This window comes from Malus sylvestris, chromosome 11 (genome assembly GCF_916048215.2).
Source record: "Malus sylvestris chromosome 11, drMalSylv7.2, whole genome shotgun sequence".
In the NCBI taxonomy this organism is placed as follows: Eukaryota; Viridiplantae; Streptophyta; class Magnoliopsida; order Rosales; family Rosaceae; genus Malus; species Malus sylvestris.
The window spans coordinates 5,047,038-5,072,137 of NC_062270.1; the positions used below are offsets into that span (position 1 = coordinate 5,047,038).

The following is a 25,100-nucleotide window of genomic DNA, read 5'->3' on the forward strand; positions in this document are numbered from 1 at the left end:
ATTTAGGAATGCCAACACTAATTGGAAGAAACAAAAGCTAATGTTTTGGGTATTTGAAGGACCGACTATGGAAAAGACTACAAGGTTGGAAAGAAAAATTACTAACTGCAGCAGGAAAAGAGATATTGGCAAGACGATGGCCTAGGCAGTCCCAAACTATACAATGAGCCGTTTCCTTCTCCCTAAGCTTTTTTGTGAAGATTTAAATAGAATGATAGCGTCCTTTTGGTGGAATAGAGATGAAGGGGAAAGGAAAATGCATTGGTGCTCGTGGGAGAAATTGTGCATACCAAAGGCGGAACGAGGTTGGGTTTCGAAATCTATATGCATTCAATATTGGAATGCTAGCAAAGCAAGGGTGGAGATTGATTTGTGCTCGTTGGTTGCAACAATACTAAAGGCGAAATACTTCCCAAATGAGCAGTTTTTGGAAGCACCTTTGCATCCTAGCTCTTCGTATTGCTGGAAGAGTAAATGTGCCACAAGAAATGTACTTAAAATGGGATCACGTTGGCGGTGGGAGGTGGCACCACCATCCGTATTTAGGATGACCCTTGGGTGCCACTTCCTTTTTCATTTCGACCCTTCTCTCCCAAGCCACCAGGATGTACGTTGAGAATCGTAAACGAACTTATCAACCCCATTACACATCGTTGGAAGATTGATTTGCTACCATCTCCGTTTTCGAAGGAAGAGGAAACCTCAATTCGTTCCATCCCATTAAGTATCCGCTCTCCACTGGACAAATTAACGTGGCATTACGAGAAAAAATGGGAGGTTCACAATGCGCAGCGCATACCACCTTGGTCGGAAATGGTTACAACCATCTAACCATGGGGCCTCTTCATCAACACAGCAAATTGCAAACAAGCTATGGTCCAGGTTGTGGAATGCAAAGTCCCACCAAAGGTGAAGGTGTGTTTATGGAGGGTTACCAATGATTTCATACATGCCCGAGCACTTTTGGCAAAGCGACATATAACTACGGACTTGGCTTGTGTCTCTATGCAACACTCATGGAGATACCACCATCCACCTTATGAAGGAATGCCCCTTTGCAAAGTGTGCCTGGCTGGCTTCAATTCTTGGACCATTATTGAGGAATGTACACCACCAAAACTTTCTGTCATGGATAGATGATGTGGCAAGTTTAGTTTCAAAGAAAAATTTTGAGCTTTTCCTTATGATTTGCTGGTCGTTATGGGGCGCAAGAAATGGCAAGCTATGGAATGACAGGACGGATCCTCCTGATGTTTGTGTCAATCGGGCTACAATGTGGTGGTATGAGTTCGCTCGAATCTCAGTGCCAGGTCACGGTACTCGGGTACAAATTCTCTCCAAGTGGGAGGCTCCACCATCGAGGCGCCTCAAAATGAACATTGATGGGGCCTGGAACGGCGAACAAAATGTGGCCAGGTTTGGTGCCATTGTTCGTGATGAAACTGGTAATTTTGTGTCGGCAAAATGTGGCAGGGAAAAGGATGTTTTCTCTCCTCTCCAAGCAGAAGCAATGACCTTAAGGGCGGGTTTGTCTTGGGCAGTTGACATGGGTTTTCAATATATTTATTTCAAAAGCGATTCACTTCAAATTGTGGAGGCGTCGTGTGATTTCTCTCTAAATTTGTCATTCATTGGGCAAATTGTAGAAGATATCAATTGGGCAAATTGTAGAAGATATCAAGGTGCTCTTCCGTTCGATCACTGAAGGTAAAATTACCCACACTCATCGCCAAGAAAACTCGGTTGCTCACCACCTTGCATGTGTTGGTCTCTTGATGCAACAAGATTGTATATGGGATGTTACTCCCCCAAGTATTGTCACTGACTTACTTGTGGAGGATAATGTAATGCCATAATTGGCTTTGGATGTAACTCTTGTACCGCACCTCTTTTGCAGTAAATGAATCTACTACCGTATCTTTTCAAAAAAATAAAATGATGAGTATGCCGGGAATATGGTCTGATACATCAAGTGTCGTAATACAAGTGGTTGGATACATGAAAAATAAAATTTTCAACCACTTATGTTATGCCACTTTAGATACTAGGTTGTGTTCCGACACACAAACAAAATATCCCGTCTATGACTCTCATGGCTACAAATTAATTTGGTCAGGAGAAATTAGTCCAACATATTAAACTACCAATTTGTTTGCATAAATCAAACTACCAATTCGATGTCATAAAAATTATGATATCAATTTATCACTTATATTTTGACACGTGAATTAGTAATGTCATTGAACTCATTGTGTTAACATCCCATAAGAGTTGTAATTAATCACCATGCCAAATCTTTGTACTTGAGAGAATTTTTTTTTAATTTTCTGTTGTTCTGTGTGCTTGTGTAGCTCTGTTAAATCAAAGTTTAATAACGATCATATTAAAAATTTCCAATTAATGAAAATTGTTACTCTAAGATGTATACAGTATTTTTCCTATCAATAGTTACATATCTTTGCAAGTATGCTGCCAAACAAATTATTTGTCTTTGGTGTTTATTTTATGCCTAGGAATTAATCCTTTGGACGACTAAAAGATTTGTCTATGTGGCATGTTCCTTTAAACTTTATGTTTGTTGTCATTGATAATATAATTTGCATGTGAGTGTACTTCCTCTCTGTCAATGTATATAATCGACAAACGTGTACAGGACATGCTTACAAATCCCATATCTATTATTAGCCAAAAATATCACCTGCAAGTCTTGCATGTAAAAGTGAGAACGAAATTAAATAATGGCCAACTAGCTATAATAACATATTTTGACATTTAATTGTAGAAATGATCAGTCGTTATTTTATATGTTATTGTTGTGTTGCCATTAGTTATATCATTGTTGTACCGTCAATATATATAAATAATCAAAATGTTTTCATTACTGAAAATTGATCATTTTTGCATACCAAATGTCAAAATATGTTTATTGTAGCTAATTCCTGAAAAAATGATCATTATCGCAAATCAAATGTCAAAATATATTTATTGTAGCTAATTCTTCTAAAATAATTTATTAAAAAAAAATATTTAGTGGTAAGATTTGCAACTTGCAAGTGCGTTTTCGAGATATATGAAAGTATTAAGGGTGAAAATGTAATACAGTTAGTAATATAGTTAGATAGTTAGTATTTGGTTAAAGTAGTTAGGATTTCTATATAAACAGTATGTGTAATCTTCATTTGAGTTAGTTAATACAAATCCTATTTCTCTCTCTAAACTCTCTCTCTCAAACTCTCTGTATTGATCTTTCTTTTCTTCATCTTTCTTCTTGATTTTCTTTCAATTCCCAAATATTACAATGTAGTTAACATGGTATCAGAGCCACCAGGCTCACGCCATGGATTCTGGTGGTTTCACTTTCCATTATTTTACATTTGGTTCTAGCTTAGTTTCTATCCAAATTTTCATTAGATGTTAGGAATTACGATAAGTTTCTGGGTGCTTCCACGATCGTTCTTTTACTTCTGGGTTGATGTGTTTCTGGGTTGATTTCTTTTCGATCAAATTCATGAGTCTATTCCCGATCGAAAGCGAGAGATCGAAAGTTGGAGAAAATTTCAAAGCAAAATGGCGGCAGAGCAAATGCAGAGAGTCCCATCTCCACCGCCGCAATCGATTGAGTTGCCGAAGAAGAACAGAATTCAGGTCTCCAACAACAAGAAACCGCTCTTCTTCTACGTTAATTTTGCTAAGAGGTACATAAAGCAGTACAAGGAGACTTAGTATTCTGGGTCCGATTGCGGAGGTTTCTTTGATATCTTGATCATGGCTGTTGGGCAACTCTTGGCGTTTTCACTACTTGCCTGGAAATGGTTGTTGTTTGTTTAAGATTGCAAATCTTGGGAGCTCTTCAGGTTATGATTATGTGCACTCCAACTGTTTGAAGGAATGGGTCAGTAAATTCTTTGATCTCTACTCTGTTCTCTGGTATGGAAGAAAGATCAGACATGGGTGCAGTCCAGGTGTTTGTTGAAATGCCCAACTCAAACGTTTCATGTGAAGTCTTTGTGGTAGTCTTAGCTGAACTTCTGTGGGATCAATTGAAAACCAAAAGGGCTCATTCTAGAAGCTCGTCAAAAGTGCAACAACCATTTAGTTCTTGGTTCATGGATGATCTTCTTGCATTTTTTTATGGATCAGAAGATACGACAAATGAATGTATAGTATGTGTTGTCATTTACAACATTGATGGACCTGGACTAAGGGAATCAGAAACCTAACAGTGTCTTGCATGAGTTGTTTCTTGTTCTCATATTTGCATTTTGGCCTCTATATGACAGCATGTTTAGTGCACTGTGAAGTGGGCTGTCCTCCGAATGTGAGCTCATACAACACCATGTTTAGTGCACTGTGGAACTGTGGAGACAGAGTTTGGGCTTTGCAAATGGTATCAGAAATGTTAAGCAAAGGAATAGATCCCGATGGATTACTTACAATTCGTTTATATCGTGGTTGTGCAGTATATTTTCTTATCTCAGCCTATAATTTCAGAGTCTAACCAACTCAGTTGTTAACATGAATCTACAGTAAGTCCGGTTATACGATGAAGGAAGTTGTGAACGGTCAATCCCACGAAGGGTAATTCCGTGATGTGAATAGGTAAATCCCACGAAAGGTAGAAGAAGTTGTTAACGGTAAATCCCACAAAGGGTAATTCCGTGATGTGAGTAGGTAAATCCCACGAAGGGTAATCTTACATAGATGTTGATTTTCAATTGTGAAGGCCGATGCCATTGTTCAAAGAAGTTTTTTGGTAAAATCCACAAAGGGCGATCTCGTGGTGCTATAGTTAAGGCCGATGCCACACTATAGTTTGTTAATTTTCTGTTTTTTGTAAATATTAAAGGCCGAAGCCAAGTTGAATGAGATTGTTGACGGTGAATCCCACGAAGGGTAATCCCGTAAGAAATTGTTATAACCGGCATGAGGGTGTGCTACGACTCCTTTATAGAAGGTTGTTCTTTGTGAAGATACTGTTAGAGGCAGGGGAAGGATGTCATGTTTTCAGTCTACTGGTTGGAGTCAGAAGCTGGAAATAGCAAGATGAACAACTTCATTATTACACACTACTCCAAACTGCAAGTGACAGATTAATGGAAAATTATTTGCCCAGATCAAGTTGAATGAGTTGAAATTGGACACGGGTTGATAACATTTGAAGCAGAGAAGATACTCATTTTTGCCATTTTACACACCCATGATGGAACAGTTGTTTTCTTGTTCTTTTTACAAGAAGAAGTTGATGATGTCTGATTAAAGTACTTTGCAAATTGCTTTCAGCTTTTGGAAGATTGGTGCACCCAAATCTGGGGAATTGGGTTACTCTTACTTAGCGCCATTGATCGGTCTGCTCCAATCTCAAACTGAGTTTCCCTAGTTGAGATTAAGGGGGAGTATTAAGGGTGAAAATGTAATACAGTTAGTAATATAGTTAGGTAGTTAGTATTTGGTTAAAGTAGTTAGGATTTCTATATAAACAGTATGTGTAATCTTCATTTGAGTTAGTTAATACAAATCCTATTTCTCTCTCTAAACTCTCTCTCTCAAACTCTCTGTATTGATCTTTCTTTTCTTCATCTTTCTTCTTGATTTTCTTTCAATTCCCAAATATTACAATGTAGTTAACAGAAAGAATATAATTGAGAACGTACCTTGATATCTGAAGAGCAACTTGTCCAAATTATACGTACCAAATGGAATATCATAAACTATATTATATTGATGACACGAGAAGGATAGAATATTTGGAACTGAAATTCCACACTGTATATGCTAGCTACACACAATTAATCAAATTCCAGAACTAAATATCAAAACGCCCGCAGCCTAATAAACAACTTGATATGGCCTTATTTTTGTCTTATGCTTGACATATAGGAGACATGTACAGCTCATCAGGAGTGCATGCAACTGCACTGGAGACTGGCCTCGTATATTATATGGTATAGTTATATACCACTATATTGTGGTGTATTGCTAATAATACAATGTCATATGAACAAAATAAATATTGGTACTGGATCCTATAGTTGTCATGTACTTGGCATAGAAGTTCTTCTTCCATGTCACTTGGTATATGCATAAAATCATTTGAAGAGTTCTATACCCACATGGACATATATATGATCTGAAATAAAAATTTCTGAGAGTGAAATATTTGGTGCTTGGAATGCACAAGGAAATTACTACGTGCCAGTGCCCCTGTATAAGAATATTGTATATGTTACAAAACAAATTAATGGAGACACATGCACCATATGGTAACACTATTAATGAAACTTATATCTGCTTCTGAGGCAATATTAATAGGATAATACTTGCATTCCCATGTGAGAATGTAAGTGAATTAAATGAGAATAATAGTTTTAGGCACAATGTTTGGTTGTAATGATTAAGTTGGGACACTGATACAGAGATTGACGGTTGATAGAAGCCCAGTTTACGAGAGATTGTTCAGTGTGTAGGAAATACGGTCCGGTACAACAAGTGTTATAATACAAATGGTTAGATACTTGAAAAAAAAAATCTCCTATCATTTATATTATAACACTTAGGGGTGGTTTGGGAGTGAGGTGCTTAAAAAAAAAGCACCCATGAAAAAAAGTTGTGAGGATTTTAGGTGTTTGGTAAACTGAAAAAAAAGGCTTATTTTGGAAGCTGCTGTGAGAATAAGCTGAAATCAAAGGAAAAAGCTGAAGCTGCTATTTGCAACTTTGGAAAACTGGTTTTTTTTCAAAGCACACAGAGCTACAGTGCTCCTTTAATGAAAATACCCACTATCAGACTGCTTTTTTTTCCAAAAGCACTTTTACAAAAAAGTTTACCAAACACTCTGCTGATTCATTTCACAGCCGCTTATTCTCACAACAGTTTTTTTTCAAAGCACAGCAATACCAAATCAGCCCTTAGTGTACCGGGAGTATTCCTGGCACACTGAAAAATTTCTTCCTATTTACATATATGAACGATGAAAAGCACTGAAATAAAAGCAGTACGTTAAGGACGCATTCAAAAAGGACAAGAGGAAGGGGCAACTGTGGATGGGGTATATAATGTTTGGTTGTAATAATTAAGTTGGGAAACTCATGTGAACAGATGGTTGACTGCTTATGTATGCTGAATGCAGACAACCTTTCGGAGCAAGTAGCACTCCAACTAACACATGAGCTACCCACTAAATTCCCTGCAGGCTAACCAGAACCACCAGAGGGAAGAATAAAAGAGTGAGTTTGCTCACGTTTAAGTAAAATATTGTATGTATACTGTATTTCAAATAATAATAGCTAGTTGGTAATTTACATCAGATTTGGTCGCAACATTTGAGCTCGTGTTGTATGCATTATATGCATGCATGGGTGCTGCTTAAGAATTCCATCGCAGTTACGGTAACGATGAAGACCAAGAAACCAAGAATACATAACATTAACCAAATAATACTATAAGAAGGCCACATCACTAAAAGACTACCTGCATCGTGCCAAATCTTATTTCTTGGCACTCCAAAGAAAGCTTCACGTACAGAGATGTATTTATAAAAATCCAGTCTTCAATTAACAGGAGAGCAATCTTAAACCCTAAAAACAAACATGAATTTTTATAAAAAATTCTAGAGAAATTAAAGAAATTGAAGGTGCCGAAAACAGGAGGAGAAACAATAAAAAGGCTACATAAAATACGACACACTTGGAAAAGGGTTTGCTGTTTGGTATGATAGGCATGCATTGCAATCAAATGGCGATTTTAAAAGGAATCAAATAAAGAAACAAATGCCAAATAGAGTTGTGCAGTTGTGGGGGGAGAGAGAGAGAGTATATATAACTGTATAATCCCTTCCCGTGAGGAAGGTTTGGAGGCATTCAGAACACAAAAACTGAACATGGTTTGACGCTTCCTTTGCAAGTTTCGATGGTGTCCCAATCACGAGTAGATTCTTTCTTCTCACGTTAACCCCACCCACCATCACCCGATATATAACAAGATAAATGGGATTAGTACACCATCACGTAACTTTTAGTATAAATAAAATAAGAGGGAATTGTTATTGGCATTTCAAAAATCTCATTCTACACTCCAAACTTTCTATATTTGAAAAGAAAAATACACTCGTGAGGAGTGTATAATGAGATTTTTGGAATTTCAATAATAGTTCCCAAATAAGAAAATATAGACAAAAATTTACACATATTTTTATTTTATTAACATAAAATGTCACATTAACAGTATATTCGTACTATATGAATCCTTTTTTCCACCACCCTCGCTTGCTGATTGAGTCACGACTAGACAGTACTGTTATCCCATGCAAAATGTCTGCTTCATAAATTCCATAAATTATTTTCCAAAATGTCCCCACGCCCTCCATTCCCAGCTGGCTTCTCAATGCTTCTCTATAATTATTATTTCTCATTCCACGCAACCACATTTCAAGTTTTCCACATCCATGATGTTTATGTGCGAATGAAAGAAAAATATGCTGGAGTCTATACATCTTTATATAAATCTTAATATATATTAGTTACATTATTACTACGTAAAGGGAATGAGATTGTTATTCAGGTTACCATGCGGTGAAATGTTCTCCAACATAAGTGTTTGATCCAATTTACTATTTATAAGAATCGAATCTAAGATTTTTCGCTTACAAGTAAGAAAGAATATCACTATATCGTGATATTTGTAACATTTGTAATGTGAACACTTCAATAATGAAACAATATAAAAATTCCCAGTTCAAAACGTAAAGACAATACACATTGACAAAAATTCATTTCTATCCGATTGGCAGGTTTGATTATTTAAGATATAAAATCAGTGGCAGAGTTAGGATTTTCAAATAATGGGGTTGTTGATACACAAAACCGGAAAGGTCTTGGAACATTTCGACAAAAAAAAAATTCAATGAACCATTTATGCCAACAATTGTCAAAAGCTTACACCAACTACGTCGACAACTACTATGATCTTTAGAGACTAGTCGAGGGCAATTGTAGGAAACCGTCGAGCAAAGTTGAAGACTATTAAGGATTGTCAACTGAAGCATTTCATCAAGTACTTGATTCACACAATAGATAGAGCATAGCACAAAAATAGAGAGAAAAGGAAGAGAGATGATAAAAGAAAACAAAATTAGGAGGCGGAGGAAGTTATGATTTTGTTTGCTATAATTATTTATAAGGATCAAATACAAATACACAGCCAAATATACATGGGGATTTTAAAGCTGTAGGAGTCATGGGCAACCAATGATCCCATATTTGCTCCGCTATTGTATAGAATGGTCATACAAAACTTTTGATTTTAGGTTTGAAGAATCAAATTATGTGGCCCAAAATGTGCTTATGTCCTAACATCTAAGCGATAAACTAATTCAATACTAGAAACTAAACTGTAAGTGATGATTCCATACTTAAAACAATAAATCATGTCAATATATGAGATCAAATTAAAGACACTTTAATTATAAGTGAGGTTTTCACAATGAATCACGCCTTTAAGAGAATTTGAAATAGTCATCATAAACTCCTTCAATATTATCTTTTCACTAATGAGAAGCGCAATAGGTCTTTTTTTTTTAAATGCCAACAACATCCTAAGATTATATATGATGTTGGAGCAATTACATAATACATCTTTCTCACATGTTCAACAATTAAATATTATGAAGATTTTATTTTATTTAGTAAAAGTGAGTTGAGGTTGATAGTAATAATCACTAGTTACTTCTTCTCTCTTTTTTCCCCCCACAACTTATACTTTATAAGTACATATATATTCATCAGCAAGAAGAGAGAGAGAGAGAGCGAGAGAGAGCGAGAGAGAGAGAGAGAGAGAGAGAGGCCATGATCTCCAAGGTGCAGATGAAGAGAGCGCCAGTATCCAAGAAACTGCTAACCCTTCGCTCCATCTCTAAGTCCCATGCGGTACTACTCATGTGTATTCATATATATACGTATGTATGTATGTATATATTCATTTAATTTCTCTACTTATATAATACCCGATTGACTTATCATCATAATGATCTTCTTCGTTTTTCTTGAAACCAAGAATCCCGAGCTTTTCTCTGATTTCAAACTAAGGCTAATTGAAAATTTCTACAATTCATTTCTCTTTTAAATTCTAATCTTAATACTTACAGCACACATACACAGATATGTATACACACACACATATATGTATATACAGTACTCACGATTCATGACTATCCATGTGTTTTGTGTGTATGTGAGCAGCACAGTAAAACCTCAATTATATTGGATGCATCAAAGTACATACAAAACTTAAAGCGAAAAGTGGAGGAAATGAATCAACAGATGATTGCCTCAGCGGAAACCTCAACTTCCCTAAACTCCTTCCCTGTGGTAGTATCTAAGTTCCCTATACCATCCTTATTTAGTTTATTGCCAAGGGATTAATTCATTAATTTTTATTTAAGAATTTTTCTAATTGGGGTTTAATTCTTTCTTTTCATCATATGTATCATCAGCAACTCAAAGTCGAAGCTGGGGAGAGAGGCTTTCAGATTAAGATGTTCACTGAAAAAAGATGCAGTGGGTTACTTGTTTTCATATTGGAAGCTTTTGGAGAGCTAGGCCTTAATGTGCATCAAGCTAGGGCTTCTTGTTCCAACAATTTTCTTCTAGAAGCTGTTGGAACAGTCAATGTAAGAATAATAAAAACTGATGAATCGGTCTCGTTTTATTCGTATTCATATATTTACACAAATATTCTGATCACATGCATCATATAATTAAGGCTCACACGTACTTAAACAAATGATGGAACATAAAATACAATTTTTTATAGGGAATTTATTACTCTACATGAGCATATATATATATATAAGATCTTTTCCCTTTTCTCCTCCTTGACTGACTCGAATACGTTGGAAAAATTGCCTCTCTTTTGAAGCGTATGATTTTCCTAATTTGAACATGTTTGAAGATTTATTCTCTTGAATTTGATGTTGTAGGATAATCCAAGTGCTGACCAGAAAGATGTTGAGGTAGTGAAAGAAGCGATGTTGCAAGCCATTCAAAACTGGAGTGAAGTTAACCAACAACAAGAACAATGCAAGGATTAACTCTTTCATCCTAATCAAGTTAATTACAAGAATAATGCAAGTTTTATGGCAAGCATATATAGGTTATGGATTTGCTCAAGCCATAAAACTAATGAGAATTTGTATTTACCTTTTTCTTTTTCTTACCAAATAAACTATGGAGAGATTTTCAATGCCCAGAACACGGGGCGCTATATGTTATTATATAAGTGGAGGGAAATTTTTTTTCTTCAAGTCTCTCCACTTGTATAATGACCTATGGTGCTTTAATGATCATTTTTATTCGTGTAATTTCATTATAGATTTTCCCCTTTTCTGGTCGTATAGATACATATAAGGGTAAATTACATAGACATCCCTCAAATTTGAGGTCTATTACAACATCATACAACATCTTTAAAACATTTCACTTTCATACCTCATGTACTATTTTATTTCAAATAACACATCCGTTAGATTTTCCATCTAATGGTCTGTTAAATGCTGATGTGGCTATCACATTTGTGCTGATGTGGCTGCCACGTGGCAATAATAATAATTTTTTATACATTAATAATATTATAATATTAACCCTATTATTAAAAAAAATAAAATAAAAACCCACAAAAAACCGAACCTAGATCCCTTTCCCCACAACCTTACATCCCACCCCCACCCCCTCACCCATCTCTTCCTTCCCGTCCGTCCGTTCCCTCCACCCCTCCATCCATCCCCACCACACCCCCCATCCCACCCACCCCCACCTACCCCACAAGCCCCCCACCCCACCTCACCTTCCCCAAGCCCTTTCTCCTCTTCACCTACACATAAAGATGTCAGTATTGCACTTTTACCACCTATAGAGACAATTTTCAAACCCCTAATTTACCAAAAAAACCATAAATTCGATCAATTTCACATACAATTCATAAACCCAATTCAAACATATGCACATTTGATAGAGAGAGAAAGTAGAGAGAGAGAGAGAGGGAGGAGGGCTCCCATGATGAAATTGACCCAGTCGCCGAGCACCATCGTGCTCCTGGGTGGAGAAGGCAGGTGGGTCGTCGCGGGAAGGCAGGTGGGGGGGGAGAGGGTAGTAGGTCGTGTGTAGGGGTGGGGGGAAGAGATTTTGTAAATGTAAGTTGAGTTGCAGAGAGATGAGGGGGTGGGATGTGGGGAAAGGGAAGGGGATATGAGTTCGGGTTTTTGTGGGTTTTATTTATTTATAATAATAGGGTTAATATTATAATATTGTTAATGTATAAAAAATTATTATTTTTGCCACGTGGCAGCCACATCAGCACAAATGTGGTAGTCACGTCAGCATTTAACAGACCATTGGATGGAAAATCTAACAGAGGTGTTATTTTGAAATAAAATAGTACGTGAGGTATAAAAGTGAAATGTTTTAAAGATGTTATATGAGGTTGTAATAGACCTCAAACTTAAGGGGTTTCTATGTAATTTACTCTACATATAATTACATATACATTAATGAATTGGAAATCCATAATAAGTGGATGATCATAAGAACGTGTGTCCCTTTCGATAGTAACGGCTTCAAATGGTAACAAGTCCTTACTCACGATCTAGCTAATGGACATGAACCAGAAAGAATGAAAACCACGCTTTGCATTAATCCCACCAAGAATTTGCAAGAAACTCCAATAAAAAAAAAAAACACATGAGCAGTCATTAGAAATTCTCCCAGTTTGTGTCCAGTTGCCAACCACCTCACCTATAGGGTAAGTCTCTTTTTGAGTACCACGTCTCACAAAAGTATGAGAAATTTTTATATTTTGATCCCATCCAAACCAATGGCAGATAAGATTCTAACATTGGATGATCCTAATCAAGGGACATTAGACGCTAATCCGGCGGCGGGTCTAGACAATGGCCTAGAAGGACTAAGCATATTTAAGTAAACTAACTATATGTATCATACAAGTAAGTGCCTATTTAAGCTTCCAAAAAAACTATACTTGTATTGAAAATTTGGGGCTTATTATTTAATTAAGTTTATTATTCAACTATAAGATACAAAATATCAGAATTTTTGCTTTAGTATTTTAGTAAATTTGATGATATGAGATGAAAGTTCAATTGACTACGAGTCCATAGTATTTTATGGAATACCTTTCAGAGGTCTTATGAATTTATAGAAAATTAAAATTAAAATAACGGTGTTAACATACGGCATAAAAATATTGGTTGAGGAATACACCATCCCTTTGCTAATTAATTAAAATGTTAGGGTGGCATAACTTGATTGGAAAACAATTAAAAGAAAAAAGAAAATGAAAAATGGGAATTGGTCACATGAGCAATGGAGAGAGTGTTTCTTCTTTGTAACCAAGGTCCAAGAACAACAGAGCCATGACGGTCTTCTCTGTGTTTCACTTTGCTTGAAATTAGATATTTCTTCTTGGTTCAAAGCTTCTGTTGTAGAACATCTACACAGCTATTTTGGTATTCTCTCCTTCAACACATGCCCAGGCCGTTGGGTGGTCCTCATAAGTCCTCACAGGTGCTTCTTCGGATGTTCGGATGGTCCTGGGACCACCTGGGTCCAAGACTGGATCTGCCCATACATCCAACTGATCCATATAGTCCTACTCAATGTACACCCTACTCAATATAAGATTTATCCTAGTCAGAAAGACTCACTGAAGATTCACTCTAAAAAGGCATTCACCGAATGACACCTTGAGTTTTTAAATATGTGCAATTACCACCTAAACTAAAAGAAAATTACAAATAACCATTCAAACTTCAAAGTGTTGTGGTTTGACACCTATGTCCACTTCCATTCACCTTTCCGTCCTAAAATGACACTGAACAATAACACATACCCTTTTTAGAGAAAATGGCACTTAACAAAAACCACGCTTTTGAGGGAAAAAAACGCCTCATAATTTTGACAGCAATAATGTTAGTGAAGTCGAGGTAAAAGCATTGCAAACTTGAAAAAGAAAATATCGGTAAAGAACCATTGGACGATACAAAATCATACAACAACACAATCTTATCCCGCGGGGTCGGCTGTAAACTACGTTTGCATAACTCATATTTTGTTAAGCTCTGAAAGAATAACATCAAAGTTTTCTGCTCAACAAATTACAAATGAAATACCCTATGTAGTAAAAAAATGATCGAACCGGTTCAGTAAACAATGAGAGTGCTTAACAATTCAATAACATGTATCAGAGCACAGGAAATACAGGCTGTTTCCCTTATTTCTTGTCATGGAAATAACGTCGGGTTGCTGAGTCAGCACCGGCAGTGAATAAACCACGGCTGATTTTGATGAACTCCACAGTCCGTCGCACCTGCATACAACACCAGAGTCCTTGTAAATATTAGCTTTATGAAATTTGCCCTATTGTAGAAGGAAGAGAGCTCGCCATGTTATGCTTTCAAAGACATTCAAGACCGTGAAAGTATGTTATGATCGAAGTACGATGAGCATTCAATAAACCAGGTATGCATGCATTAGTATCATATTGATTTGTTAATATAAACTACAGAAAGCTGTCTCACCTCCCGCATTGGAGTTTGTATGATCTCGGTGTATTTCCAAAGGAACATAAAAGGGTGTTCCGGTTAGATCCCAATAAACCATGAGAAACCTTATCCAGTGCAATCTTCGGCATCTACCTTGTCTCTTTGGTTTCGGACTGATGCAAAACCATCAAACTTTTCCTTCCACACTTTCCAAGCGTTCCTGACTTCATCCAATTCTGCATCTGGAATGCCAGTGTTTCTATCCAAATTCTCAACCCATTCATTCCAAGGATATCCTGAAGGATCTAAGAACTTTGTAACTTGAGGCAACATAACAGATATGAGGAACTCGTCAACCGCCTTATTTATTTCTTCTGATTCAACCATTGTCGTCATTTCAGGCCTTGTTACATTTTTTACTCTAATTGAAAACCTGTTCCCTCTTAAAAACAAAACTTCAGATGGGGCAAGTGGTAGGACAATCCGGGAAAACTTGGCCAGTGACAATGTCAAAATATCTCTAGGGAGTAACTCGCGCTTTATAGCCACAGCAGTTCCAACCATTTTGCGGATCTGGTGAGCATACAAAGATTATTGTTACTGAACTAACTCTCCCAGTAAGAAGCAGACAAATGGCAACAAGAAAATATCTTAGTTATTGGGGTGAAATCTGAAATATTGATGCGACGAATTAGAGTACGGTGTGTGTGTGTGTGCCAAAGAACTTTCAGGGTCACGCCAAAATGACTTACTTGATGTAACATGAAAGACTCTCCCCATATGGAAACTTCAACATAATCATGTCCAAGCGATTTCTCCAGCTTCCCACAAGAGCACTGAAAAATCTTTCTGAAATGAGAAGCACCAATTCTATCTCTTTCATCAGGTTCAAATAACCATCTTGCACGGATGACCGAACCAGCACTTTGAACCTTTAGAACATCTCCCTGCTTCTTGCAAGCATCGAGTAAGCTGTCCTCACTATTGCTAGAAAACGAAGAATTTTGGTTCAGTTCCTCAGCATTTGATTCTGATGCATATGTTTCATCAAAATTTTCTTCCCCGCCACTTTCCTCAGACTCAGACTCAGACTCAGAGGCTGTTGCCTCTCTGGTTGATTGACCTGCTATCGCCACTTTTCCATGTTTGGGTGATTGTTTTGCAGGATACTTCGACCTGTATTTAGATCGTATAGTATAATTATGAAAAGGATGTTCTCCCTGCAGAGTGCATTCACAGACAAACTTTATTCAAGAATATTTCTCAAGTAAGCAACTAATTTAGGGGCTCAAAGGACCGTAGCCGGTATTACAGAAATGAATGAAAACAGAAACACCACACCTCAAAAGCTTTTAGTATATTATTGAAGTCTGAGATGTGATAATCAATTTCATCTGCGTTGAGATGACTTTTGATTCCAATAACTTCAGCAGGAAGGAGGTATGAATACATGCGGAGATTACACTCCTTTCTAGGATCAAAGCTCCTAAAATGGACAAGCAATCAAATAAACCACCCGTAAAATAAACTTGTTAGTAAGAAAATGCATGCCGTCCCCAGGAACATACCAACAAAATCTAGAATTAATTAATATCTGCAAACTGGAACAATACATTAACAAGGAGATGGATGTCCTGATTCCACTCTGGAAATACTAAACTCTGTGACTCATTTCATACCTCTGCGCAGGCAAAATGCTGAAAACTTTGATATTACGAGGCAGATAAGAGTTAATGTGATTCACAAGATCCATGCCAAAAGGGTCTCCGACCCATGCATTCTCTGGGATTTCCATTTTCAATGATATCATCGTCGCTAAAGAGTGAACCTACAACATCAATTTCACCGCAACAAAGATGAAAACCAGACAACCAAATCGAGTAGCAAACAATAAGGTTACCCAAAACAAACGGAAATTGGTTATAAGTCAGATTCATTACTCCTTTATCAGTCCGGCTACTCCTGGCCCACGCAATCTTGTTAAGGTTCCCCAGATTGCTCTCACGGATACCGCCCGCGTTATATATGGCAGTTTCCAACTCTTTCTCAATAGCTACATTTCAAAATGTTAATTCTTTTTAGCTACATCCCATCCATGCATATGATAAGCTGATTCAAATACGTATTTCACATGTCCATGACTCAATGGTTAAGTGTTCATGGCATTGCCAGGGATTTCAACTATTCTACACAAAGCCAACAAGGCTCCGCCCCTTACAAGAGTCGGGTGAGCGTTTATTGTACGTAGTTTTACCCTTGCTTTGCAAAGAGACAGTTTCCACAACTCGAAAAGAGCAACCTTTCGGTTGCACCAAGGCTCACCTCATTTCAACTAGTCTACGTTAACTTATATAAAAATCGAAGACAATAAATAAACATTAAATAAATTATGTTGTTTTGATAGTTCAAATTCTCGCAAATTAAATTAGTTTAAGGTAGAATATCACTTGTATAAAAAGATAAAAGACGAAACAACTTACTGGATAATGAATTTTCGTCTCGTTGCATTTGCAAGCCTGAAAGAAAACACAATGAGAGAGCTATAAAGTATTAAACTTTGCATATAAAATGCAAAAACCAAATAAAAAGTACAGAAATTTACTGACCAAAAAAATCAATAAAAATGGTGGAAATTTGAAACGGACCTCGGTACTCTGTGCCGACGTACCCGACCCGGAGAACCACTTTCCTCTTTCGGACGGGCTGCCATTTGTGACCGGAGCGGGTTGATGTTTGTTCGGGTGTACAGAGGGAGGAGGAGGAGCAGCAGTAAACAAGGTTGAGTCTGAGGGGTAAAATTGGCTTTGAAAAATGGAAGGTGCGAAATGGGAACTTTGGGAGGCAGAGGGAGAAGGGGTGTCGCAGTGAGGAGACGGCCATTTTTGGAGATTCCGAAGGGGAGGGGGAGCTGCAGACTTGGAGTGAACGAAAGAAGGTTAGAAAGTAAAGAAAATAAATATTTAGGCCCAATTAAAATTTGTTTTTCATAACTTTTAGGCCCAAATAGCAAAATTTAAGCCCAATTAAAATGTTCAATTAAAGTTTAGGATTAAGTATCTAAATTTTCCAACTTTTAGAGCAAGTCCATCCTTAGAAAAAAAAGTCCCAGCATTCAGCCCATTTAATCCACGTGGATAGTGATAAATCTCAATGAACAGTAATAGACTAAATACATCTCTACTTTTAAAAAAAATAGTCTAGTCAATTTTATTAAAATATTACTAATTTTATTATAAAATAATTAATTTTTTTTTTAAATTTCTGACTTTATAAAAAAATATTATTAATTTCTGACATTTAATTTATTTATTTAAATTTGTTTTGGTTGAAAAATCTGGACAGTTGATCTGAATATCGAACGGTACTCATTGTGCCACATTAATAGCCATTAATTTTAAATTTATTTTATTTTTGTTGAATTTCCAACAGTAAAAAGAGTGTTATGAAGGTTGTTGAAATGGTATGGACTATTATGATGCGGACACCACCATCTTCATTGTCAACCAGAAGAATTGGAAGCTTTACAAGCCAAGAATCATCTAATGAGGAAATCACTTGAGCATAAACAAACTCCTTAAAAACCTATCGGAATCATTAACCATTTTCTTTGTTAAGAGATTGCCTTCTGATGTATTTCAATTTGGGTCAATTTTTTATTCAATTCAATACACGTTTGATCATTCAATCCCATATTATATAATTTATGTTTAAATTTAGATTTTGAGGCAACTAATATTAATATTATTCATGATATACCCAGTTGATGAATTTTGAACATAATCCATGTTTGAAAAATTAATTAGAATTTAGGGAATGTGACATTTTTAATAAACTGAGATACTTGTTTGATGTGTTTAAAAAAATTAAGATCAATTTAAAATGACGTTAAAAAATTAAAGAGTTTGATCCTAAATTTTATTTAAAAATACTAACGAAAAGTTCAAAAAAATTTAATTTTAATGAAAAAGAACAAATAATGATATAAATGAATAGTACAAGAGAAATATAAAAATATAATTTTTCGTTTAAAACGAAACGTACCAAAAGCGATTGATTAAAATTTTCATTTTATTTTCCGTACCTTTTAGCCCAAATAGGCTAACGTTGTAGTTCACGGTAGCCAACAGCCAACAAACTGTTTCACTTTGTCGTCTTCATCGGGTTGGCGGCTCTTTATCTTCCCTACTTTTTTCGTCCTGTTATCTTTTCTCCAATCCTCCTCAGTTTTCTTTTCCGTTAAACCCAATAAAAGCCTCCGATCCCAAACCCTACGAAATCCCTTTTACTCCCTCCACACTCCCCAACTCCCCAAACGACGTCGTCTCTCCTTATCCCGCCGCGGTGGGACCCATGAATCCCTCCACTCTGACTTCCCAGCGCTCCTCTCTCCGCTCGCCTTTCCTCAACCCCATCTCTCTCCCCGCCGCAACCTCCGTACAATCCCGACGACGCCCTTTCAGGGTCTCATTTTCCCGGAACTCTGCCGCCCCCTCGGAACAATCAACAGACGCCGCCTCATCGCCACCTGCCGATGTCTTCGGCGGTAAGAGAGAGCTCACCGGCGTACAGCCCGTTGTCGAGAAGCTGACGCCGCCGCTCCGGATAGTGACCTCGGCAATTGTTTTTGCCGGAGCTGTGGCTGCTGGATACGGGTTGGGTCTCCGGTTGGGGAAATCCCAAAACGCAGCGTATGGTGGTGCAGCGGTGCTCGGAGCCGCCGGTGGGGCAGCAGTCTACGCTTTGAACTCTTGCGCTCCCGAGGTCGCCGCCGTCAACTTGCACAATTACGTTGCTGGGTTGGACGACCCGAAAGCTGTTAAGAAGGAGGACATCGAAGGCATTGCGAGAAAGTGAGAATCAAGTAGCGAAATTTTCAGCTGGGTAGTGCAATTTACTGTGAGTCCCGGTTAAAAATTGTTGCTTTTTGCAGATATGGTGTGAGCAAGCAAGACGAGGCGTTTAATGCCGAGCTCTGTGGTTTGTACTGTCGTTTTGTCACTTCTGTTCTTCCTCCTGGAGCTCAAGAACTCAAAGGCGATGAAGTGGATACCATCGTCAGCTTCAAGAATTCTCTGGGAATCGATGACCCTGAAGCAGCTTCAATGCATATGGAGGTGGGTTTTTATTTACTTCTCTGTTTGTGACGGCAAATGAGTTTTCTTTTTCGGCCATCTTAAAATGCATTGGTGGTTTACGGGTTTCAGATTGGTAGGCGAATTTTCAGACAGAGGCTTGAGACTGACCGCGAGGGTGATCTAGAGCAGCGTCGGGTAGGCCTTTGGTGCTATAAACTTTGAGATTGTTGTTACCCTTTTTAAATAGTTGAGGTACAGGGCTTTGACCATTGTTAGTGAGTCTCCAGTGCAGGCATTTCAGAAGCTGATATATGTTTCGACTCTTGTGTTTGGGGACGCTTCATCTTTCCTCTTACCTTGGAAGCGTGTCTTCAAAGTTACCGATTCCCAGGTATCGTGATTTGTAAATGCTTTGACTGGTAATGGTTGTGCTTTATGTTTTATTCCCGGAGTGTTCTTGCCATTTTACTTGTTATTCTATGGTTGTTGGAACTTAATTGGTTCAGACTCGTATGACATCGTAATTCTGCATGACTCACAATTCCCTTTTTCTGACAGGTTGAGCTGGCTATCCGTGACAATGCCCAGCGTTTATATGCTTCCAAGCTAAAATCTGTTGGCAGAGGTAACCGCGAAATATTCAGTAGATGAGTTCAACATTTTGTTTATGTAAGATTGTAATGCTCTTACACCTTTATGCGCTAAATCCTGACAAATATAACTATCTTATTCTCAGATATTGGCGCAGAGCAGCTTGTTAAGCTTAAGGAAGCACAACGCATTTATCGGCTCTCTGATGAGGTACCTTCTTTGCAATGTGTTTACTAGACCTGCACTATATTGTATGTAGTTGTTTCTTGATGTGGATAATTCTGTTTGATGCAGCACGCAGAAGACTTGTTCAAAGAACACGCAAGAAAACTAGTTGAGGCAAATATATCAGCAGCACTTCGTATACTCAAATCCAGAACCAGATCAGCGTATGTTCACTACTTCCATACAGAAGTGCATGCAGCTTATTGCTATGTTATTTGTGTACGAAAGAGTCCTAGATATTACGGTCCTGCAAAATATGAATGTAGAAAGAAGTTGTTTTGTTTTCAGTTTTTTAAGAGGTTTTAGTTTCGATGACATTAATGGGTTTTCAAACTGTAACACTAGTGGAATCTAATAAACTTAGTTTTTCAGCACTGGAATCACAGAAGTTGTGGAAGAGCTTGATAAAATGCTAGAACTCAATAATTTGCTCATCTCACTAAAGAACCATCCAGATGCAGCTCGCTTTGCACCTGGGCTTGGGGCAGTTTCTTTACATGGTAAGAATCTGTACTGGTCTCTTGGTTGTTCGTCTCTAATGACTAATTTTGGACACCCCAGCTCTACTTACTTGTATATCTGACTTAGGTGGCGACTACGATGCTGATAGAAAGATGGACGACTTGAAGCTCCTCTTCAGAGCATATGTTACAGATACTTTATCCACAGGTCGCTTGGAAGAGAGTAAGGTAAACAAAGGCTGGCATGCATATTTTTTAGCTTGTAAACTGCTTTAACAACTGCTACCATTGCTGCTGCCGTTTATACTATTCGTATTCATGATTAATTTTTGGTTGTGTAGCATTCCGCGTTGAATCAGTTAAGGAATATATTTGGTTTAGGCAAACGAGAGGCAGAATCCATTGTGCTTGATGTTACTTCGAAGGTTTACCGTAAACGTCTTTCACAGTCTGTTACATCGGGTGATTTAGAAGCAGCGGACAGCAAAGCAGCCTTCCTTCAAAATATCTGTGAGGAGTTGCATTTTGATCCACAAAGAGCCAGCCAGATTCATGAAGGTAATGGAAGTTGTAATGCTCGTCATTTGTACAAATTATTCTAAAACACTCACCAAGTCATTCCATTTTTATTTTGTCAATCAAACAGTTAATGTGCATTTAAGAATATCTGTTCCCTTGGTTCATAATCAAACACTATTCATAATCAAACACTACCTTGGTGTTATAATGAATAGTCTATTTTGCCCCTCTCAGAATCTGACTTGTGTTTCTTGTTCTAGAAATATACCGACAAAAGCTTCAGCAGTGTGTTGCTGATGGAGAGCTGAATGATGATGATGTTGCTGCATTGTTAAGGCTACGGGTCATGCTTTGTATTCCTCAGCAGACTATTGAGGCTGCCCATTCAGATATCTGTGGCAGTTTGTTTGAAAAGGTAACTACAAATTTTCTTTTAAGGTTCTTTGTTTGGTATCTGCGATATTTGGTTAGCATGGACCAGTATGGTGGTTTTCCTCATGACCCATCATCTGCATGTGTACATGTACCATAAATTTTTTTTTTCTTAGTTTGAGTTGCTCCTTAATGTAGTTTCCTATTAGAGGCTCCGCTATTTGTTATGTTTTGAGATGCTTTAATATGTTTAAAAATCTACTATTTTGGAATAAGCTTTATACTGATTCTTGTGGTGGTTTCTGTCCAGGTTGTGAAGGATGCAATTGCATCTGGTGTTGATGGTTACGACGCTGATGTAAAACAAGCTGTGAGAAAGGCAGCTCACGGTCTGCGATTGTCTAGAGAGGCTGCCATGTCTATTGCTGGCAAGGCAGTGAGTATCCATTTGATCGCTTTATTTATTTACATTTTTATGTAAAAAGTTTGTGAATTCAAATTTAACATGCTCTCTTCTTTGTTTACTTCAATCTATGCAGGTAAGAAAGATTTTTATTAACTATGTAAAACGAGCGCGGTCAGTTGGTAGCCGTACTGAGTCTGCAAAAGAACTTAAAAAGATGATAGCCTTCAACACATTGGTTGTGACTGAATTGGTGGCAGACATAAAAGGGGAATCATCTGATTCCGCCACAGAAGAGCCAATAAAGGAGCCAGAGCCAGAGGTCCTGGAGGATGAGGAATGGGAATCTATTCAGACACTTAGAAAGATTAGACCTGACAAGGAGCTTGCTGCAAAGTTGGGGAAGCCCGGCCAGACTGAGATTACTCTTAAAGATGACCTGGAAGAAAGAGAGAGGACTGACCTATACAAAACATACTTATTGTTTTGTATAACTGGGGAAGTGAAGAGGATTCCGTTTGGTGCTCAGATCACTACAAAGAAGGATGATTCAGAATATGTGCTACTAAATCAGCTTGGGGCGATATTGGGCTTAAGCACTACGGAGATAGTGGAAGTACACAGGAGCCTGGCCGAGCAAGCTTTCAGGCAACAGGCAGAGGTAATTTTAGCCGATGGACAATTGACAAAAGCAAGGGTAGAGCAACTTAATGAATTGCAGAAGCAAGTTGGCTTGCCTCCTCAGTATGTGGAAAAGATAATAAAGAATATAACTACTACAAAAATGGCAGCTGCGATTGAAACGGCTATTGGTCAGGGGAGGCTTAATATTAAGCAGATAAGAGAACTTAAAGAATCAAGTGTTAATTTAGACAGCATGATATCTGAGAGCTTGCGAGAAAGTCTGTTTAAAAAGACCGTGGATGAGATATTCTCATCGGGCACCGGAGAGTTTGATGAGGAAGAAGTCTATGAGAAAATCCCAGCAGATCTCAATATTAATGCTGAGAAGGCCAAGAATGTTGTTCGAGAGCTTGCACAGACCAGATTATCAAACTCATTGATTCAAGCTGTGTCACTTCTGAGGCAGAGAAATCGTCAAGGAGTGGTATGGATTAGTTTTATCTTTATTATTTTAGTCCTGTAACTCCAACATGCTAATTTTGCTTAGTTAATTGATGGAGATAGGCCGGTAAATTTGATGGAATGGCAGAGTTTGATGATTTGTTGTGCTTTGCAGGTATCCTCTCTTAATGACTTGCTGGCTTGTGACAAAGCTGTGCCTGCCAAGCCACTTTCATGGGATGTTCCAGAGGAGCTGGCCGATCTCTTCGCTATATACATGAAAAGTGGCGCGGCACCTGAGAAATTATCGCGCCTGCAGTATCTCCTGGGCATTAGTGATAGCATGGCAGCTACTCTCCAGGAGATGGGAGATAGATTACAAACCATCGGTGCGGAGGAGGAAAAGTTTGTATTCTGATCGTCTCTGAGTCGTAGTAGAAGGCACAACAAAGAATATGTGATTAGGGATTGTGAAAATTCTGGATAGCCGGAAAATAAGATTTGATTGTATCGTTTAATTTTGTTATACAACAAAATTTTCGACTGAATAGAATGTTTTGAATAAAATACATTAGGGAAGATCACTCTTGGTTTAGAATTTTATAGTTGCTTTACATTGCATTGGCTTGTTTGTGTCATTAAGATGCACAAGTGTTGGATTGACAGAATTTTCGGTTTAATTTATGGTTTAGCTCTTCTATGCAGCGAGGTCAAATTTTGGAGAAATGTTTCGGTTTGGAGAAATTTTTTGGTGTGACCGTATCATACGACATGGTGTTGCAAACTTTTATATATTAATATTATTGCTGTTATGTTATTTCAGTGTTCACTTGTTATAATACGTAAAGTGATGGTAGTTTGGTTTGATGTTTGCACCCAAGAAATTTTGACCTTCGTACTTGTTTATGTTTGGAATTCTATTCACTATGTAAATACCTATTTAGTTTAGATCATTTGATTAGAGCAGTGTACACGTTCTTTTGCCCTTGAGTTAGAATCACCCTCTATGAATATTGTGTTAGCTAAGAATATCTCAGTTTTGTCAAAAAAAAAAAGAAAAACTATGTTAATTAGCGTCTTCAATGCTTTCAAGACTCTAATTGGCAAGACGAATACTGACCAACCAGACATGAACATCGTGTGACTAGAAGATGACAATTATATTAAATTTATCTTAGGTCCACTAAGTCCATATTATCTCTTTCGTAATCTTTCCTGTCATGATTTTACTTTAGCTGATCTTATGGTTTTGTCAAATATAAACCAGCCATATTCAAAGGAAAACCGAAAACGTTGAATAAAATCCTTCAGATGCCACTAAATTCGTGTAAAAAAGTCTTCTATGAAGCGTACTTTGCAACCATCGAAGAAGAACAACTTGAGTGTAATCGGAGATATCTTATGTGATAAAATAATCCGGCATATCCGTGTTGAATGTAAGAATTTGTGCCTATACTACAAGGTGTTGGAAGATTCTAAAGTTTGGGGACATTGCACAAACATTTATTCAACCATGGTCACGCAAAGGTGGTAGAAAATATGGAAGTGGCATCAGCCTTTTTGTTCGATTGACTGATTAGATACCTCCATGAAAAAACACGTTCACACACTAACATATAACAGTCATGGTCAAATTAACCACTATTGTGTTTGGTTTCTCCCACTTCGATAACTTGAAAATTATCTAGAAAAAGTAACAAAGTAAAATTCAGAGGAACATCTTCTGCATTGAAGAAAGTATCTCAATTTACTTATAAGTTCATGTAAAGTTTCATCTCTCATAAATGTAGAATTCATTCTCAACACGTCCCATATGTGTGACATATTTTTAAGCTTAACAC

General features: G+C 37.5%; 3 protein-coding genes across 5 annotated transcripts; 2 read left to right on the forward strand and 1 right to left on the reverse strand.

The window, feature by feature from the left end:
• Positions 1 to 9,764: 9,764 nt before the first annotated feature.
• Positions 9,765 to 11,244, forward strand: LOC126588561 (uncharacterized). 2 transcript variants are annotated; one of them, XM_050253661.1, is made up of 4 exons: positions 9,765 to 9,920; positions 10,233 to 10,364; positions 10,487 to 10,663; positions 10,973 to 11,244. In XM_050253661.1, the coding sequence occupies exons 1-4, from the start codon at positions 9,840 to 9,842 to the stop codon at positions 11,081 to 11,083; spliced, it is 501 nt and encodes a 166-aa protein (XP_050109618.1). In that variant the 5' UTR covers positions 9,765 to 9,839; the 3' UTR covers positions 11,084 to 11,244. The 2 variants fall into 2 exon arrangements, with proteins under 2 accessions (XP_050109618.1, XP_050109619.1); XM_050253662.1 differs by having other exon boundaries at positions 10,233 to 10,361.
• A 2,838-nt stretch (positions 11,245 to 14,082) lies between these two features.
• Positions 14,083 to 17,477, reverse strand: LOC126589504 (putative tRNA pseudouridine synthase). Of its 2 annotated transcripts, XM_050254810.1 has the most exons (8): positions 17,194 to 17,477; positions 17,029 to 17,064; positions 16,489 to 16,601; positions 16,228 to 16,376; positions 15,890 to 16,034; positions 15,301 to 15,768; positions 14,585 to 15,121; positions 14,083 to 14,373 (listed from the first exon to the last, which is right to left on the reverse strand). In XM_050254810.1, exons 1-7 carry the CDS (start codon positions 17,426 to 17,428, stop codon positions 14,675 to 14,677), a joined length of 1,593 nt encoding a protein of 530 aa, XP_050110767.1. In that variant the 5' UTR covers positions 17,429 to 17,477; the 3' UTR covers positions 14,083 to 14,373; positions 14,585 to 14,674. The 2 variants fall into 2 exon arrangements, with proteins under 2 accessions (XP_050110767.1, XP_050110768.1); XM_050254811.1 differs by lacking the exon at positions 15,890 to 16,034 and having other exon boundaries at positions 15,301 to 15,724.
• Positions 17,478 to 18,664: 1,187 nt separating this feature from the next.
• On the forward strand, positions 18,665 to 23,985 carry LOC126589503 (protein TIC110, chloroplastic-like). Its single transcript, XM_050254809.1, has 14 exons — positions 18,665 to 19,398; positions 19,479 to 19,662; positions 19,753 to 19,818; positions 19,916 to 20,014; positions 20,182 to 20,248; positions 20,360 to 20,424; positions 20,509 to 20,603; positions 20,812 to 20,939; positions 21,028 to 21,128; positions 21,242 to 21,458; positions 21,680 to 21,834; positions 22,102 to 22,227; positions 22,331 to 23,302; positions 23,435 to 23,985. The coding sequence occupies exons 1-14, from the start codon at positions 18,899 to 18,901 to the stop codon at positions 23,675 to 23,677; spliced, it is 3,018 nt and encodes a 1,005-aa protein (XP_050110766.1). The 5' UTR covers positions 18,665 to 18,898; the 3' UTR covers positions 23,678 to 23,985.
• The last annotated feature ends 1,115 nt before the right edge of the window (positions 23,986 to 25,100 follow it).

What these genes read in the sequence shown, in the direction of transcription:
- LOC126588561 (XM_050253661.1), top strand. Translation starts at nt 9,840, where the DNA reads ATGATCTCCAAGGTGCAGATGAAGAGAGCGCCAGTATCCAAGAAACTG. An exon ending in CCATCTCTAAGTCCCATGCG is followed by an intron (nt 9,921 to 10,232) that starts GTACTACTCATG and finishes GTATGTGAGCAG; the next exon opens with CACAGTAAAACCTCAATTAT. An exon ending in AAGCTGTTGGAACAGTCAAT is followed by an intron (nt 10,664 to 10,972) that starts GTAAGAATAATA and finishes TTGATGTTGTAG; the next exon opens with GATAATCCAAGTGCTGACCA.
- LOC126589504 (XM_050254810.1), bottom strand. Translation starts at nt 17,428, where the DNA reads ATGGCCGTCTCCTCACTGCGACACCCCTTCTCCCTCTGCCTCCCAAAG. An exon ending in AGCATTTTGCCTGCGCAGAG is followed by an intron (nt 16,035 to 16,227) that starts GTATGAAATGAG and finishes TGTCCATTTTAG; the next exon opens with GAGCTTTGATCCTAGAAAGG. An exon ending in ATATACTAAAAGCTTTTGAG is followed by an intron (nt 15,769 to 15,889) that starts GTGTGGTGTTTC and finishes TGCACTCTGCAG; the next exon opens with GGAGAACATCCTTTTCATAA.
- LOC126589503 (XM_050254809.1), top strand. Translation starts at nt 18,899, where the DNA reads ATGAATCCCTCCACTCTGACTTCCCAGCGCTCCTCTCTCCGCTCGCCT. An exon ending in TGGGGCAGTTTCTTTACATG is followed by an intron (nt 20,940 to 21,027) that starts GTAAGAATCTGT and finishes TATCTGACTTAG; the next exon opens with GTGGCGACTACGATGCTGAT. An exon ending in GTCGCTTGGAAGAGAGTAAG is followed by an intron (nt 21,129 to 21,241) that starts GTAAACAAAGGC and finishes TTGGTTGTGTAG; the next exon opens with CATTCCGCGTTGAATCAGTT.